The 18,349-nt window shown below is 35.0% G+C and overlaps 1 protein-coding gene across 10 annotated transcripts in view; it reads right to left on the bottom strand.

Annotated features, from left to right (window-relative positions):
• ICE2 (interactor of little elongation complex ELL subunit 2) overlaps nt 1–18,349 on the bottom strand; it is a 65,364-nt gene that overhangs the window by 26,831 nt on the left and 20,184 nt on the right. For 4 of the 10 annotated variants that reach the window (XM_023627758.2, XM_023627668.2, XM_070235560.1 and 1 more), the window contains exons 6-13: nt 16,715–16,852; nt 15,527–15,643; nt 15,195–15,354; nt 14,088–14,269; nt 9,360–9,401; nt 6,707–7,700; nt 5,799–5,974; nt 309–438 (exon numbers count right to left, since the gene is read on the bottom strand). In XM_023627758.2, the coding sequence (XP_023483526.2) occupies nt 309–438; nt 5,799–5,974; nt 6,707–7,700; nt 9,360–9,401; nt 14,088–14,269; nt 15,195–15,354; nt 15,527–15,643; nt 16,715–16,852 (1,939 nt within the window). The remainder of the gene's footprint in view (nt 1–308; nt 439–5,798; nt 5,975–6,706; nt 7,701–9,359; nt 9,402–14,087; nt 14,270–15,194; nt 15,355–15,526; nt 15,644–16,714; nt 16,853–18,349) is intronic. The other 6 variants (XM_001499811.7, XM_070235609.1, XM_070235564.1 and 3 more) reach the window with 2 other exon arrangements.

Genomic DNA, 18,349 nt, shown 5'->3' with positions numbered 1-18,349 from the left:
TTGTTAGGAAACATCTATATGTTTAGTAAACTATACTGTTAAATAAGTATTTTAAAAATAAAATGATTGTGTTGATATTCATGTACAACTAAACAGATAAGAATAAGAGGGAAATTAAAACATTTGATACCACTATTCCTACCCCGCCATTTAATTCTGGAGTAGGAATGGTGTTTTAATAGGAAGGAATGTTACCACAATCAGAAAAAAGAAAACACAAAGGACATAGTGGAAGTATTTATAACTGAATTAGTATGTATGTATTTACAAGGGAATTAAAAAGGAGAACACAGCCTCTTGTAACTTACCAACATAAAATGAGCAGTTGGAATGCAATAAACTTTCAGTCCATAAGCGACAAAGTTCACTTTCAGTCAGAGCTTCAACTCCATAACAAGCTTGATACTCCACTTTTGGTAGCACATAAACTGGAAATTGCTGCAATGCAAGGTTATACTTTTATAAAGCTCCACTAATTTACTATTAACAGCAAATACGTTGGACTATACAGTTTTACTACCTTCAAAATGCTTTCGGGTAATCTCATTTCATCCTTTCAAATACAGCAGGATTCAGACAGAAAGATAGACAGAATCTCTGGTAGATGCGGGCAAGAGGTGGGTGGACAACAGATCTCGAACCAACAGCCCCCCACCTCCAACCAGAACCAACATATCTCCCCACACATGCATACATTTTATTTCTATCAGGAAATGTGACTGACAGCAGAATCCTTGAACAGAGCCTACGATACACAATTGTCCAAAGGTTCAAAGCTAGATGCTGGGAAGCAATGACTATAATATATACTAATAATTCTCAAGAGGATAAAAAAGGTAAGAATTTTTTGCCCCTTTAAAGCATTAGTCACATTGTCTCAGGCTCAAATACTCTGAGCAGTTTGTTTTCATTCTATAAATGTATGAGCATTAATACCTAAATTAACACCCAGGAATGTTATCTTCATTAATACAAAGGCTTTATTCCAGACACTAAGTATCCGGCAAATTATCCATTTAGGGTTTATTGGTCAGGACATTAAATAGATTAAGTAAAATGACTGTACCTACTACTTGTCTAAAGCAGGATATGTAAGGAAATATACACTGTGAAATAATATGTTAGTCATGTTCACAGTGCTCGTGTCATCTCATTTCTGTCAAAGAAAATTCTACTCTTAACAGTAATCTCTTCATTTCCGGCTGCAGGAGAAAGATATGGTATAAGGAACTTACTCAAAGTGATATGGCTAGTTAGTACTTTTGAAATTATGCTAAGCTGTCACCATTTATATACTTGAAAATATTTCATAAATGTTTCAGAACTCGTGATTTTCATAAAGTGGCAAATTTAGTGTATTTGGCACATGGTGGTGGTAGGACCAATTCAAATCCAGTGAAATTTCTGTTAACAGTAAGTTTGGTTCATATGATTCCCTGTGAATGTTTTAAAACTCTAAAGCAGTCTCTCTTAAATTTCAATGTGCATATGAATGAATAACCTGGTGACCTCGTTAAAATGCAGAATCTGAGGTGAAGATCAAGGTTTTGCATTTTTAACAAGCTGTTGTTCCAGGGGCCAAACTTGGAGTAGCAAGGTCCCTACAGTGTCTTCTCAATTAAAAAAAGAAAAATTAAATTATGATTAGGATAATTTTATTCGCTAAAAGCATTTTATTGTACAATAATTCTTTAGCAACTGGTAGCCTGCATTTACAGCTGTTTATAGTTGCAAATAGAAGCTAGAGATAAAGGAAGGCCCAAAGGGTTAAGAAACTTGCTTGAGGACACACAGCAAGTTTATAGCAGACTTAGGAAAAGACTAAATGATAAAGAAGATTCTCTTTTTGGATCATGAATAAAGTTATTTCTAGATTTTTTAAATTAAAAAATACTACTATTTCTGAAAACAAAATACTTTGGGGGATTTTCTTTGATAATACTGCTATATCTATAAAACTAAGTTCTCAATCTGGTTTTAATTTCTCTATGTATTCTACTGCCATCTCCAGGAAGTCAAGGGAAAGAAAAATCTGAATATTTTATCTTAGTATGCCAAAATTAAAGTGAAATTTTAAGTACAAAGTTTTCAAACTACAAATATTAAATTTACTACTTCCTTTCACCCTTGATTGGTAGCTCCTGTTCTCCCCAAGTGAAAGCTTTTCTTGATTCTCTGTCCTCCAATTTTTCATAGAAATCTTTTAACTTTTACATACATTCCTAAATAGGTATTTCCTAGCTAGTATCCTGTCACTGACCCCATTAGGTACAGTCTATTCTTTCCTAATAGTCAAACACCTTCAGGTTCATTTTTCTGCCCTAGAATGCCAATAGAAACTGTAAAATAACTGGATCTAAATTTTTGAATCACTTTAGAATACAGCTCTTAGGAAATTTAGTTAATCGAGACAGACAATAACAGATAATATCAAATCACTTAAAGTTACTTGGTCTGGATTTCATAATTATGTGTGGAACTCAGTAAGCTCCAGCTGCATCTTGTGGTCCACATTAGCCTGCTTGCCTCCATTCTATCATGTGAGACTGGCTGCTGTTTTAGGTTCTCCTCTGACACGCAGCTCTTATTAAGCAGAGTTTTGATGAGAAGGAAAAATGATATTGGAAACTAAAATCTCAACTATGATAACACATAATTGAAGAACCAAAGAAAAATAAAGGAGAGATGAGTTTCTTGGACGTCAGAGGTTGAAGAGACTTCTAAGTATTTTAAAGCTTTATCTAAATAGTTGGTTTCTAAGTAGGAAATATTAATGAGGATGCATTCTCATTTAATTAAACAGTACCACTTTAAAATTTCTCAAACTAGTGCCTCAACTTCCCTTAATTTCCCTTTCTTAACAACACCCTCCTTTCCTCACCTCTCAATTTTTCTCACTTATTCAATACCTATTTATTGAGCTTCTATGGTACAAAACATTTGGGAGAAACAATAAATGAAAAGGACATGATGCCAAGGGGAATATATTCTACTAAGGCATTTAAACAACCAGTACTAAACTATTACATATAATGATAGGTGCACTATGATAAGCATTCATTGAAAATTTTACTCTGGGTTTGACACAATCAGAAATATAAGGCTCCAATTTAGATATTCTTTGGTGCTCAACTGTTTTGATATATCTTGATGAAGACTGAATTCTCTCTTATAAGGCAATGTCTTGACATTTACAAATTTTGCTTTAGTCAAGTGAATGACAATGGCCTTAACAGACTGTCTCAAGAATTAAATCAGTATCCAAAATATCCCTATGCTATTCTTCCTTAAGAGATACTGGCCATCAGGGCCGGCCTGGTGCCGCAGCAGTTAAGTTTGCACATTCCGCTTCAACGGTGCAGGGTTTGCTGGTTCGGATCCCGGGTGTGGACATGGCACCACTTGGCAAGCCATGCTGTGGTAGGTGTCTCACATATAAAGTGGAGGAAGATGGGCATGGATGTTAGCTAAGGGCCAGTCTTCCTCAGCGAAAAGAGGAGGGCTGGCAGCAGCTAGCTCAGGGCTAATCTTCCTCAAGAGGAAAAAAAAAAAAGATACTGGCCATCAATAATTTCTAAATGCTGTAAACTGGCAGATCAATACAAAGTCATATGGACCCACAGGGTAGAAAGTCAAAGAAATGAGTTAGCCACTAAATAAATGAGAGAGATAGCAAGTAAGAATTAAAGAAAGAAAACCTTGAAAATACAATCCATAGCACTGACACTACATGTATTCAAGATGTTCATGCTATGGCCATTCAATCAATCCCAGTTAAATATAGATGAGGAAGGAAAAAATCAGCAAATAAAGTAAAATCTTTTAATACAGAAAATATTAGTATTTATTTAGGAGGAGACCAATATCAAAGCTATAGTATTTTGTCACTCCTTGACTTTCTGTTATAAAAAACACTCCCCCATACATTTAATTCAAAGCCATTTGGTTTCCAATATTTCAAGTCTAAAGCAGTGATGAAAACCAAATTACGAGAATTAAGAATTTAGTAACTTATTCACAATCTTCCTTCTATTTAACAAAGGATAAAAGTATCATTAAGCAAAAGATCCATCAAGACCATTGGATTCTGGTGGACCAAGCATATATCCTAGATCCTGAGGGGTTAGACTTAAGCGTTTTGTCATGAGAGACCCTCACGCTGCTGTTATTAGCAGTTTAGAAATGTTAGCACTTCTTTTTCTTTTTCTTTCAGTTACTTCTAACATGATAAGTAGTAGTCAGGGGCTTGATCCACAAAGGTCAATGCTGGAACATTCTTGAGTCTTCTGATCCCTGGCCCAAAGCACACTGATATTCTAAAGTGGTCACTGAAGATTCTTATTGGGTGGTAGGTTAGACAGGAAGAGACAGAGACACCAAACTGAGAGGAAAAAAAAGTGTACCATGACAAATGTACACAACAGAAAAAATCCTCTGAAGAAAAAGTCAGAGACTTCATTAGTTCCTATATAATCAATTATAACATAGAAGCTGCTCTTTATTTAGCAGAATTCAGTGGTCACACACACTAATCAAACTAATCTGAAAGAGAACTTCAAACATCGAATATGGCAAACCATTGAAAGAACCAATTACAGTAGTCCCCCCTTATTCAGGGGGATATGTTCCAAGACCCCCAGCAGATGCCTGAAACTGCGGATAGTACCAAATACCCTGTATACTAGGTTTTTTCCTGTACATACATACTTACCTATGATAAAGTTTAATTTACAAATTAGGCACAGTAAGAGATTAACAATAACTAATAATAAAATAGAACAATTATAACAATATACTGCAATAAAAGTTACCGTAGATCTTAGCAATCTCAGCATTTGATTTTTTTCTTTTCTTATTAAGTTGAGAACTTTCACCTTTTCACTTAAAGGAAGCACTTTACAGCTTCTCTTTGGCATATCCCAATTGCCAGCATCACTACTCCTGTGCTTTGGGGCCATTAGTAAGTAAAATAAAGGTTACTTGAACATACACACTGCAGTACTTTGACAATCAATCTGATAACCAAGGTGGCTACTAAGTGACTAATGAGCAAGTAGTGTATATAAAGGGATATGCTAAACAAAGGGATGAGTCACATCCCAGGCAGGGTGGAGTGACATTTCATCCCACCACTTAGAACAATGCACAATTTAAAACTTATGAATTGTTTATTTCTGGAACTTTCCATTTAATATTTTTAGATCATGGTTGACCGTGGGTAACTGAAACCCCAGAAAGCGAAATGGTAGATAAGGGGGGATTAATGTACTCAAATTGTAGCAAAAACTTTTTTAACTGAGAAAAGTATATCAAAGCCCAAAAGAAACAACAGGGAAAAAAGGGAAAAAAGAAAGGGAGACATCTGGTTGTTTAACAACTCTGGGGAGACTCTTCAAATGTGTGTGAAAGCCCACCTTTCATAACTTGGACTTCTAAAATGAGTCAAGATGATCCCCAAGGTAAGCGTGAAAGGGGCAAACATGTCACAATGGAAATCCAAATTCACACAGAGAGCAGGAACATATGTGCCAGGTCAAATCTATGATGGTGCCATTTTTCAAAAAGTTTGTATATTCCATGGGAGAATGTTATCAGCATTCATGACTATTATATTTAACCAAACACTTTCCCTTATTAAAAGTGTTGTCGGTATTTTATTTAAAAAAACCCTCAACCTGGAGAAACTATTATAGGAGTGATCAACAATTTAAAATTAAATTTCATAACTATGGCATATTAAATATTTGCTGATTATCTACTTATTCTACCACATCCTAACTCCCCAGGTAACAACTTACTCTTCTGATTTTCTTCCGTTTTTTAGAACGTGGTCTGGTCTCTATCCTCTGGACACTGCATCGCACAAGTAACAACAGGTCTTGCAGGCTAAATAACTTGTAAACAAAATTTCCTTCCTGAGGAGCTATATATTCTGATGTATCTTCAACATAGTCCTGAAGTTCATATGGCAATCCTTTAAAAATAATTACATTTCTCATTTTTATTTTAAAATACATTGGCCCTTTACGCATCCTAATCCAAGATAAAACAATTCAATTACCTATTTTTAAACTTCTACAACTTTAACTTTCTACTTCCTCCAAGTTGACCATCACACTATTACCATTTCTGTTTATTTCTACTGGAACTGCAGCAAGAGCTGAAATCAAAGCTCTAAGGTTCTCTTGCTTTTAACTCCTACCTTCACTAACCCTAGGCAAAGCATAAATTAGTGAGACAACATATGAAGTGAGAAGAAAAGAGTTTGAAAAAATAATGTTATTCCTAATCTACAGAGAACTGAGGTGCAGCTTTATATCTGTTTCACAAAATGAAAAAGCATAAAATTGCAGTCCAACGCCAAGAAAAAAACTTTAGATTAAGAAATGTTTAACTATGTTTGATCCCCTTCCCCTTCCTCAGTTCAGTGAAGCACATCACCTACAGCTTAGCAGCCACTGTACATGTTGGATACACACAGGCTACATAGGTTATAAATCTCCATATAACTTTGGGTGCGTATTTAGAGAGATGGTTTTAGAAGCTGAAATACTGATCGGTAGATTGAAAAATGACATATCAATGACTATTTAAGATTATAAAACAGATTATAATAATGAGAAAGTGAGGTAATGAAGGAGAAAAACCTAAGGATAAGGAATCGACAAAACAGTCAATATCAAGTTCTTCGTAAATATTTACTTACGTCCTTTTGGCTTCTGAAACGCAGAAGGCCATACAGATTTTGGCCAACCAGAGGCATCTGAAGGAGCAGAGGGTGGCTCGGAAACAGGAGGGTGTTTAGAATTTTCTAAATTCATTAAGGGCAATTCAGGTATTTTTCTGGAAATTGGCTTTAAGAGTTCATCCTGCATTTTTAAAATTTCTCCAACTGGATCAAATTTTTTATATACTCGTTTGATAGGTTTTTTTAAAACACACGACTCTTCAGGACTACAAGTAGTATTAGTCTGGTTTCCTACAGAAGCCTGTCCTGAGGAAGAATTTGGGCTAGCGGGTTTAGAACTTAAATTAGAACCCACATTGGCTGTTTTTCCACTACTATTACTTTGACACTCTGTATCAATGATTAAACAGTCTTCATCTGTATCACTATCGCAAAGAACTTCATCTTCAGTTCTAGCTGCTTCTGACGTCACGGTCTTTTCCTTTGAATTGTCTGTGTTCTCTAGAGCACTCAGGCTTTCACTGGCATACATCACATCAACAGCCATATCACTTTGATTAGAGGTTTCGATGTCCGTGGAACTTTCTAACCGTAAGTCATCTGGCATTTTCAAGTCACTATCTTGCATCAAAGACTTGTCAGAATTTGATACATTTTCTCCACATGGTACAAATCCCTGATCGTCTTTATTTTTGTACTCTTCAGGCCCGCTATCCATACCAGTCACCAGCTGTTTCTCCTTCTGCAACTGTTCCATCAGAATCTGAGATAAACTTCTAGAATGAGCCGAAATGTCTGGTGCATTTGATGCCACAGAGGTGGCTGCTGTGCTGGGGGCTGTGGGAGTATCTATCTTATTGGCTACTGTGGAAGTGCTTGCTGGACTTGGTGACTTCGATGGTTTCGTGGTGGTTACTCCAAAAGTTTCAAGTTCTGTAACATCATCATCAAAATCCAGATCCAAATTTTCAAGGGTCTCAATTTTTCGGCACTCATTAACTTCATAAGACATCTTAAGAAAATATATTAGTAAACTATTAGAAAAAATTGCAAGCCACCCCTCATCTATCTCTTAATGTCACTACGCCTCACATACATGTTCTTTAAAAGTAGAAAGAAAAGTGTAACGACTCTGAAAGGTTATTGCCTAAGATAATAATAAACTACTAGCAACTAATTTATTTAACCTTACCTTCCCACTGAAACACTGAAGAAACACAGACAAATTTGCCAACTTGTAACAGCATGTGAAATGGAGAATATTTGTGAACTATCACATCCCAAGAGGAATTTCCACTCATCAAAAAACAGGACCATAAAGAAGTATTGGGCCAGACAGAAAGGCAGTGGATTTTCCATACCCACTGCACATACTCTTGCCAAGACACCCGAACTGAGCTGACGAGGGGGAGAGCCCCTTTGGCACTGAGAGGAAGCTGCTTTCTAAAGCAGTCGGGGAAGTGTCGCCAGGCTCTGGTGTAGCCCTAACATCAATCGGTGACTTATTTTCTACATCTACTTAGGGAAATCAACTCTCAGTAAAATGAGGAGAAATGGACAGGAGTGGTTTTATTGTATTCTGGGACACGAAGCCGTTGAGGTTGTAGTTCTTCAGGTACTGTTTTGGTAACGGAAGAACTCCAGACAGCTTTAATTTATTCAGGAATAAACTGTCCTCTCCCCAAGCAGCAGCAGACCTCTTCAATCTGGCAGAGCACTGAGATAAATCTGGGTGTGGGCTGTACAGACCCACTAGGTCTTACAGGTTAGGATTGAGAAAGAAATATTCTGACAGCAATCAGGTAGTGAGTAAGAAAGATCAACCTGTGTAAGTTATCTAAACTCTCTAAACCTCAATTTCCTCATCTCTAAAACAGTGATAATAAGGTCATCTTCTTGGATTTGTTCTAAGGATTAAATAAGAAATCACATATAGAAAGTTTCTTGGCATAGTCCCTGGCATATAGTTAAGCAGCTTCTCAGTAATGGTAGCTCTTACTAAAATAAGACTACCAGATTTAGCGAAAAAATAAAACTGAACTATATGCTGTTTACATGAGGCATTCTTACACAAAAAGGTTAAAACCAAAACCATGGGGGGCCGGCCCAGTGGCATAGTGGTTAAGTTATCGTGCTCTGCTTTGGTGACCCGGGGTTCATGGGTTCAGATCCCCAATGCAGACCTACACATCTCTCATCAAGCCATGCTGTGGCGGTGTCCCACAAACAAAACAGAGGAAGATGGGCACAGATGTTAGTTCAGGGCCAATCTTCCTCACCAAAAAAAAAGAGAGAGAGAGAGAGACCTGACATCGAGAAACAGAGAGAGAAGGAATAGCAACATTAAGTGTTAGAACAAAGCAGAATTCAACACAAAAAGCAACAGATAGAAAAGGGAATCCAATGTTGAAAAAAGATGAAATCCATGATGAACAGATAATGAATTGTGACATGCCAAATAACAACATCAAAACAGTGGTCAAAATTGAAAAACAAAAGGAAAATTTTACAGAAACATAATTGCAGTCCAAGATCTGGAATGATCTTGTTCAACAATACACTGTCTCTAAGTAAAAATAAACAGGGATATAGAAAGTATGAATACTACTAAATGATTGAAATAAATATATATGAATGACTGAAAACATACATATAGACTACAAAGATATACCTTTTCCCTCCCAAGAATCCAAGGGGCATTTCCAAAGATGGACTATAAATTAATATACAAAGATAACATCAATATAGCACAAAGCAGAATCTGCTAAGGTCTTACTCTCTGTTTAGAAGGAAATAAAATTAGAAATCATTAAGAAAAATGCAAATAAACAACAATAAACCCAAGGACTCAGAAATTAAAAACCACTCCAAATTGTTAGATAAAAGAAGAAATTAAAATAATTATAGAATACTTACAAAGCAACAAAAATTAAAACACTAGACATTAAAAATAAGAAGTATAATTCATAGCCTTTTCAAGAAACAGGAAAACATAATCATAAAAAAATGAAGAAATTTAATAAATGCAAAATCCAAAACTAAGGAATTGAAAAACAATGCTCTCACCCCCAAAAGAACAAATTCAAAATTAAAAATATCATTTATCGGTAAATACTTTATAGCTGTAAAAGGATTCTTCTATAAAATATATCATTAGTTACATCAATAAAAATTAATAATTCCTTAATGCCATACCTAATCAGTGTAAAAATTTCCCAGTCTGAAAAACGTCTTTTTACAATTGTTTATTAGAATCAGGATCCAACCAAGATTCCTACACTGCATTTGGTTGACATGTCTTTCAATTTTGTTTAATTTGCTAAAGACTTTCCCCCTTACCTCTGCCAACTTCTACATCCACCAGATAATTGTAGAAGAAACCGGATTAGTTATCCTGTAAAAATCTCCACATTCTGGATTTTAACTTCTGCATCCCTAAGATGTCATTTAACACATTCTCTATCCCCTGAATCTCCGGCCAATGGGAAACCCTTCACATTGGTTCTGGTATCTTTTTAATACAATTCCAATATTATTATAGGGTTTTTACTTCTTTGATTTGCATTTGTGTCTCTCATGCTAAAATTCTTGGTTCCTAATATAATTACTTATTTGCTTTATCCTATTATCTAATGCATTCAAAATAACAATAGCAAAATCATTACTAACAATATGGTTACTAATGCAGTTTAAGATTTTCTGGCAGTTCTTTTTGAACTTAGGATATAAATCTTTAGTGATGTACAAATTTCTAAGTTTCTAATCATTCAAATAATAATTCTTTGAGTGGCTAAACCACTAACTCGATATACACAGGATTCATTTGTTTCATTTCAGCTTTGATTTGGCTTTTATAATGTTTTTTAAATGTTTTATACACATGTAAAACATTTATATGGTTCAAAACTATAAAGTACATCCAGAGAAATCTAGTTGACATTGCTGCCTCCTCCAATTCATTCCATCCCTCCCCCGCAGTTAACCAGTTTCATTAATTTCAGGTTTATTCTTCATTGTGTGGGGTATTTTCTTTTTAAATATGAACAAATACGTGTACGTATGTGCATGTTTGTATCTTCCCCTTCCATAAATAAAAAATTAGCATATTACACAAAATGTTCTCTTCCTTGCCTTTTTCGCTTAACAATATATCTTGGATATTACTGGGCAGTTGCATATCTAGAATTCCCTCATTCCTTTTAAAAGCTGCACAGTATGCTATTGAGGATATACAGTTTATTTAATCAATACCCTGTTAGGGACATGTGGATTGTTTCCAATCTTCTGCTACTACAAATAGAGCTGCAATGAATACCTTGGACATACATTTTGTTCTCTTCCTAACATACTTCTGAGCTACATTTCTAGACGTGAGATTTCTAGGGCAAAGGATGAGCACATTAGTTTTCATCTGTTTTATGGGCACATCTTTCTTCACTTGACTATAGAAATGTTATAGCAATTATCTCCTTTTCTTCTAATATCTTTGTAAGAGCTTCCATCAATCTGCTTCTGTTGCTCATGTTTAACTGACATGGGTTTTCCTGCTCCTGTGGAAGGATAATCCTGTGTGTGGGCACGCCAGGGCAGCTTTTTAGCTTCATGGCTCTCAGCTCACGCTTCATTGGTACCACAAAGTATGCATGGATGGAGGCATGTATGTGTGTGCATATAAAATCTTTAGTACATCCTGAGATCTGCTTCCTCTATTCCCCCTCTCTCACAAGTATCTGAAAACTTGTCTTTTCTTCACCTTTCATGTCCTTGTTCTGCTCAATATGGACTCTACCACCAGTGATTTTTCCTGAGTGAAGGCTTTTGCCTTGAAAGGGATTTTGGCTGGTTAGTTTCTAGAGTTCTTAGGGCCCGGTCATCTCAGAACTCTCTCAAGTTCCCTGCACTCACCTACAAATTAAAGCCTATCCACATTATTTTCACTTTTGTTACTCCTGGTTCCTTCTTGCATCTTTCACCATCCTCTTTCTCTCTGGGATTATTTTCCTTGTGCCTGAAGAACACCCACGAGAGATGGTCTGCTGGCAGCAAACTCAGTTTTTATCTGAAAACATCTTTATTTAATTTTTTGGTATTTAAGGATATTTTCACTGGTTAGAGAATTTTAGTAAGAGGTTATTTTCTCTCAGCACAATATATTGTTCCAAAGTCTTCTGGCTTCCATTGTTGTTGCTGAGAAGTTATTTGCAAATCTAACTCTCAGTTCTGTATAGGTATGTGCCTTTTGTTTCTCTGGTGGCTTTTAGTTTTTTCTTTGTCTCCAAGTATGGTTTGGTCCCATTATCTCTTTTACACCATCTTTCTAGGTGCAATTACACATATGTCAGACATTCTCACTATATCCTCTCTATCTCTTGCCCTATTCTGCATATTTCTTATCTTTTATCTCTTTGAAAAGTTTCTAGTTCCTCACTGAAACTTTCAAGCATGGCTTTAATTTCCTTGAATGCTGTATAATTAAACAGAGTTGGCTAACATTTGTGACTGATAATTCTAGGATCCATTTCTGTGAGCCAATTTCTTTGGTCATTGTTTCTGATGGTTCTTGTTCACAGTATCTAGTCTCCTCCTGTCTCTAATTAATTTTAAATGTTTTCTGGATGCTATCTTTTAAAAGTTATTTGTAGGAATAATTTGAGGCTGAAAATGACATTGTTTCTCTCAAGATTTCATTTGCTTTTGCTAAGTGCCTAGAAGCACTAGCAATCCAAAAGCATCTGAATCCAAGTTCAAGACCTGAAAACTCAGGCTACAATCTCTGAGAAAGCTGATTTATTTCTGGTTCACCCCCACTCCTGGGGTGAAGCCTTGCAGTGGTCTAAGTCCTTGGTGGAAAACTGAACTCTGACTTTTGTTCCTCTCGTCCTGTGATGCTGCCAAAACAACACTTCATCTGCTGTTTTCTCTTCAGAACTGGCAAATACCATCCAGGGCAAAAATGACCCTAGATAGACTTACCTCCCTGGATTCTATTCTTCTCCGGTATCTCAGTCCTGCAATTCCTATTTTGTTAGCTCTTTGATGATTCTAAGAAATAAATTTTTATATTTTGTCCAGCGTTTTTAGTTGTCATCAGTAATGGGGAAGGTCCAAATTACCTAGTCTGCCATTAGTGAAAGAAGTGACTCTGTCACTTTTCATCCTCCTTAACCTACTTCATGTTACTTCACAGCACCTGTTACTCCCTGACATTCACCTCACAGCACTGTAAGTTTTAGGTAGATTTAAAAAATATTAAAAAAGAAAACTTAAGTTGGGAGTGCTTTATGACATATACATCACAAAAATATTAAAGGCAAATGGCAAACAGAGAAAAACATATAAACAAATATGAAACACAAAAAGTCAATATCCTTAAAATAGTATATACTCTCAGGTATAAATAAGAAAAACATTTTTCCATTTTATTTTCTAATTTTGTTTGCTCTCTCACTTTATTCAAGTCTCTGTTCATATTCCTGTCCTTGGAAAAGCCATCTTGATCATCAATCTAAAACAGTCTCATTCTCATCTTGTTCCCCTTAACCTTCTGTAGTTTTCTGCATAGCATTTACCACTACTTGCTTTTTTGGTACTGTTTTATTAATTATCTGTGCCCTCTGCCAGTACTGTAAGCTCCAAGAGAAAAAAGACTTTTTAAATTCACCGCTGTATCCTCAGTGCATAGAACAGTCTCTGCTCAATAAATATTTGTGGAATGAATGAATAAAGTTTTGCATAAAAACAGAATGTCTCACCTTAATGATCATGGAAAATATTTTAAAATACAGAAATAACAAAAGCTAGTATTTATGGAGTGCCAAGCATTGTTCTAAATGCTTTACATGTATTAACTCATTTAGTCCCAGAAAATCCCATGCATTAGGTAAGATCATGATACTCATTTTACAGATGAGCAAACTAGACACAGCGAGATTATGTAGGTTGCCTACATCACAAAGCTACTAAGTATACTGAAAAGAATTAATAATATGGCCAAATATTTCTTGCGCCAAACTCATCTGTTACCTTTCACACATAAAAACTCTTGAATATGAACGAGACCAATTAAATAAAACCACCAAAAGGATTACCACCATCACTGCGTTTTTAGTATATACATAATACTAAAGACTCCACTTAGCATTTTACATATAATATCAAACTTAATCCTTATAACAGTCTTGTGAAGTAGGTTTTATCACCTTTCTTTTATAAAAAAAGGAAACTGAGGCTGAGGGAGGTTAAATTAGTTGCCTAAAGTCTAGCTCAACCTGGGATTCAATTTTAAGTTTCAACCTAAACCCTCTATTTTTATCTTCTACATCAAAAAACTTGCAATAAAACTTCATGCTTCAAAAGAATAAGTACATTCCCCTAAGAAAACAAAGACAGCATTACATACATCCATTTCAGATATATAATCTTCTGGTTTGTCCATAAATACTGCAGAGACTGGAACAGATGTGTTTTTAGACATCATGAATTTTAATGGAACTTCATGGAAGATTTGATTTCTCTCTCTCATTGTCATTTTCTTTTGGGGAAGTGGTGAATTAATATAAATTACTTTAACTGGTTTTGAACCTTAAAACAGAAACAGAAGAAAAGAGGTGATTAGTTTCTAGTAGTTATATTAAAAACAACAACAAAAACAGGACTATGATAAAAGAATCAGTAAACAAAGAGACACAGGATAGAAAGGCGGCAGCACGTGTCTCCATATTTGCCACCCTTGAATCAGAAGATCTTTAAAGTCCCTTGGAGATCTAAGAGCAAGAGAATCTGGCAAGAAAAATATGCTCTCTAACAACTTTTTTTAAAGGATTCTCTGCTTTCTATTGTTATACTTTCACTGTCACTATTACTCTGTTCCTATAGATTTATACTTTCAAAAAGTGATGAAATTTTTAGCATGTTTCATGAGACATAGTTTTTCATTTACGATAATTATGTTGTTAACATAATATTAATTCTGGAAAATATGAAAAAATTGTTAAATATAAACCAAAATAGAAGGGTAATAATCTTTCGTACAAAGGAATTTATGTGCAAATATTGATTTTACTGTTCAAAGAGAGACTATGCTATGCTTATAAGTATATACCTATTTTAATTCTGAATTCCAATAACAGACAAGTAAATAAGTCCTGGAAGCTCAGCCATCTGAGGTTGTCTAGTACTGCATTCTTTTCATTTCAATAAAAGACAGAAGCACCTTATTATTTCATGTATTTTTGGCCACCCTAAACCACAGTTGCTTCTCTACCTACCTCTCACCCCTCAACACCACTACACATTCTGTAGATCTAATAGCTCAATTACAATGATCAATTCTATAGTAGCACGGCATATCTAAAAAGTTCTACTGAATATAAATGTCAAATTTATATCCTCTTTAAACCAAAACTTAGATTTTTGTATCTGACAAATGACCACCTATGTTTAGACGGCTGAAAGGGAGCTGTTCCAACTCTTTTGAGAGCATTATTTGACATGGCATATCACAAACCTGCAACAGGTATGAGTTGAATACACACTGGAATTTCCCACTGTTCCTTGTAGTTTGGTCCATGATTATTTAATAAGGTAAATAACGATTGACTAGTTAGAGCTATCTGAGGGTGATATCTTGAAACAAGCTTCTCTGCATTTGGATCTTTACTAATATCCTGAAAAACAACATATAACTTGTTACTTGATTATATTTATTGGCAGTTTCTTTGATAAAGTAATGAAAAGAAGGGAGAGATTCAGGGAGGGGACTTTAGAACAATTAGGTTATCTGGACCCTTGGAGGTACAGAAGATTACTTGGAAGATCCAAAACCACCTTTCTACTTACATAATGCATAGCTGCAGCTGTTTGTTCTGCTGTTTCAGTGGTAGATATGTTATCTTTTGAGAGCTGCAACTTTGCAGGCATTGATGGAAATACTGTTTTCACATACTTTACACTGCCCTAAATAAGAAAAAAATGAATCTTTTATTGGAAAAATCTTGATATATTTTTCCTGTAAGAAAAGTATCCTTTCATTATATGAAACTTTTAACTTAAAATTCATTCTACTAAATGTAAATATCAAATTTAGAGCTGCCTTAAATCAAGACTTTCATGTTTTGGCCTGCCAATCACCATACAGATTTTTTTTTAAGAGGGTCCAAGACAGGAGTGTCATGGAATTTTCTCTGCACTTTAAATTCTAACTCCTCATTTTATGAGGTACAAATCCTAACACGGTATAGCAGAAACTTTAAAATATCCTCTCTACACACACTTCAAATACGATTCTGAGTAAAATCACTTAAAAGAAAAAGGGCTTCCTGCTTATATTCAGGAACATTAAGAAAGACGGGAACTAAGAAAAGAAAATCAAGAAATAAAGTTGGGGGGCTGGCCCTGTGGCCGAGTGGTTAAGTTCGTGCGCTCCAGTGCAGGCGGCCCAGTGTTTCGTTGGTTTGGATCCTGGGCGCGGACATGGCACTGCTCATCAAACCACGCTGAGGCAGCGTCCCACATGCCACAACTAGAAGGACCCACAACGAAGAATACACAACTATGTACCAGGGGGCTTTGGGGAAAAAAAGGAAAAAATAAAATCTGAAAAAAAAAAAAGAAAGAAGGAAAGTTGGTACAGTCACACGTTGCTTAATAACAGGGATACATTCCGAGAAATGCGTCGTTAGGTGACTTCGTTGTTGTGCGAACATCATAGAGTGTATTACACAAACCTAGATAGCACAGCCTACTACACACCTATGCCATACAGTACTAATCTTATGGGACCACCATCATATATGGGATCCATCGTTGACCGAAATGTCATTATATGGCGCAAGATTGCAGTGACATTTTAAAAAAATATCAAGTATTGGTATCCATTAAATAAAAAGAAAGGGGCATATTTGTACTTCATAGTTTAAAAGTTATATCCCCTTATTGTCCAAAATTGAAACATAAATACTGCCTATGTGAAATATAAATGATATTTCAGACAAAAATAAGCTTATACTTTCATATGGTAAACTTTACCAAGGCAAGAAGAGTTTTTTCTAACTTTAATCCCATCTCTATCCTGAATGGGAAGAATCCCATTAAGCTGGTGACTTCATGGAGAGTATAGAATTCTGGATACTTTTTCACTTGTTCAACGCAAGCTCTTAAGATTTGCTAGGAAATAAAAAATTAAAAGAGAAATTAATCTGTATCATACTTTTCTAGTAATGCAACAAAGACAATTTAGTTACATGTGATTAATAATTATTCATTTCAAACATTAGCCTCATTTCATTAATCAAAATTTTAACAATCCAGGTATATTGTAATTCCTTAATTGATTTAATCTTTTCTTTTTCAAAACAATTCTTTTAACCTAATTTCTTAAAATATTGATATTTACTTATACTAAAATTAGCAATCGGATTAAAATTTAAAATTAAATAGGCAAGACGTATCATATTTTCTATGCTATTTAAGAAACTGTCGAAGAAATAAAGCCACATGAAAATTTCAGTACACTTGACTGCAAAAAAAGCAGTTACATGAATGATTAGAAATAAATAAGTTTAATATCCTAAAAAGATTCCCAAGTAACAATGAATTAACAAAGTAGTTATCTTACAGGTTCTTCTAATCTAAAATCTAAAAAATAAATGAGAATGTTATAAATAATTCAAATGATGGAGTATTTAGCATTTTCTTCTCTCCAAACTGTTTTCAAAATATTAATGACTTCCCAGGAAATATAATCAGGAAGGAAATAAAATTCATAGCTTTACTCAAGCAGAACACATGCCACTTGTGATAACATGTAAACAACTCAAAGAAGCACAGCAGTTTCGGGTGGGGGGTTATAACTAACACACACATACACTATCTTCTAAGATACGCATTTTTTCTTCTGTCAATGAAGTCTAATATGAAGCCTTTCGAATATATTTTACATTACAAAAGCTGTTAGCAATAAGCATATCTTTATAATCTATCTCTATCCTCTTCCCCTTCTGACATTTATAAGATGTGTCGTTACAGATCAATAACCACTCCAACATATCTTTTCATTCATAGTTTCAAATCCTCTTCTTTCATCCCTACTTCCCACTATCTTCCACATTCTTGCCCTCCATCCACGCTTTTCAGTACTGATCTTGATATTTAATTCAGGATATTACTTGCAACTAAGGCAGATGTGGGTCAACATGGAAAAGCTCTGTTTTTAAAAACCCCAGTCAACTGAAAACTCAGATTTGCACAATATTTTTGCTCCTCATTTACGATATTAGTTAACCTTCACCCGCAACATTCTCGTCTCGTGGTAGTCATTATTAAGACTGAACATGCAAAGTGAAGCAATCTATAAGAACTATGTGACATAGAGACTCGTCTGGTTAGATATTTATTGGCACACGTGTCTTGGTAAAATTCTGCTGAATGTTCCAGTGCTTTTAACTGAGTTTCACTTAGTTCAGCAATTACAGCAAGAGAAAGAATCAAAGGAAAATCTAACACAGTTTTACACTTATACCAGATATGTTATGTATTATTAAAGGTATTTCACAACTGGTAGGTATTAAGCAACTAAAGGATCATTATTTGATGTACTTAATAAAAAAGGTTTTTAACCAGCAATTTATTTGTCTTTGAAAAACAGCTGAGTGAACAACAAAG

Source organism: Equus caballus, chromosome 1, assembly GCF_041296265.1.
Source record: "Equus caballus isolate H_3958 breed thoroughbred chromosome 1, TB-T2T, whole genome shotgun sequence".
In the NCBI taxonomy this organism is placed as follows: domain Eukaryota; kingdom Metazoa; phylum Chordata; class Mammalia; order Perissodactyla; family Equidae; genus Equus; species Equus caballus.
Note: the sequence above shows the minus strand (reverse complement) of the source record. Positions and strands in the feature narration are given on the sequence as shown.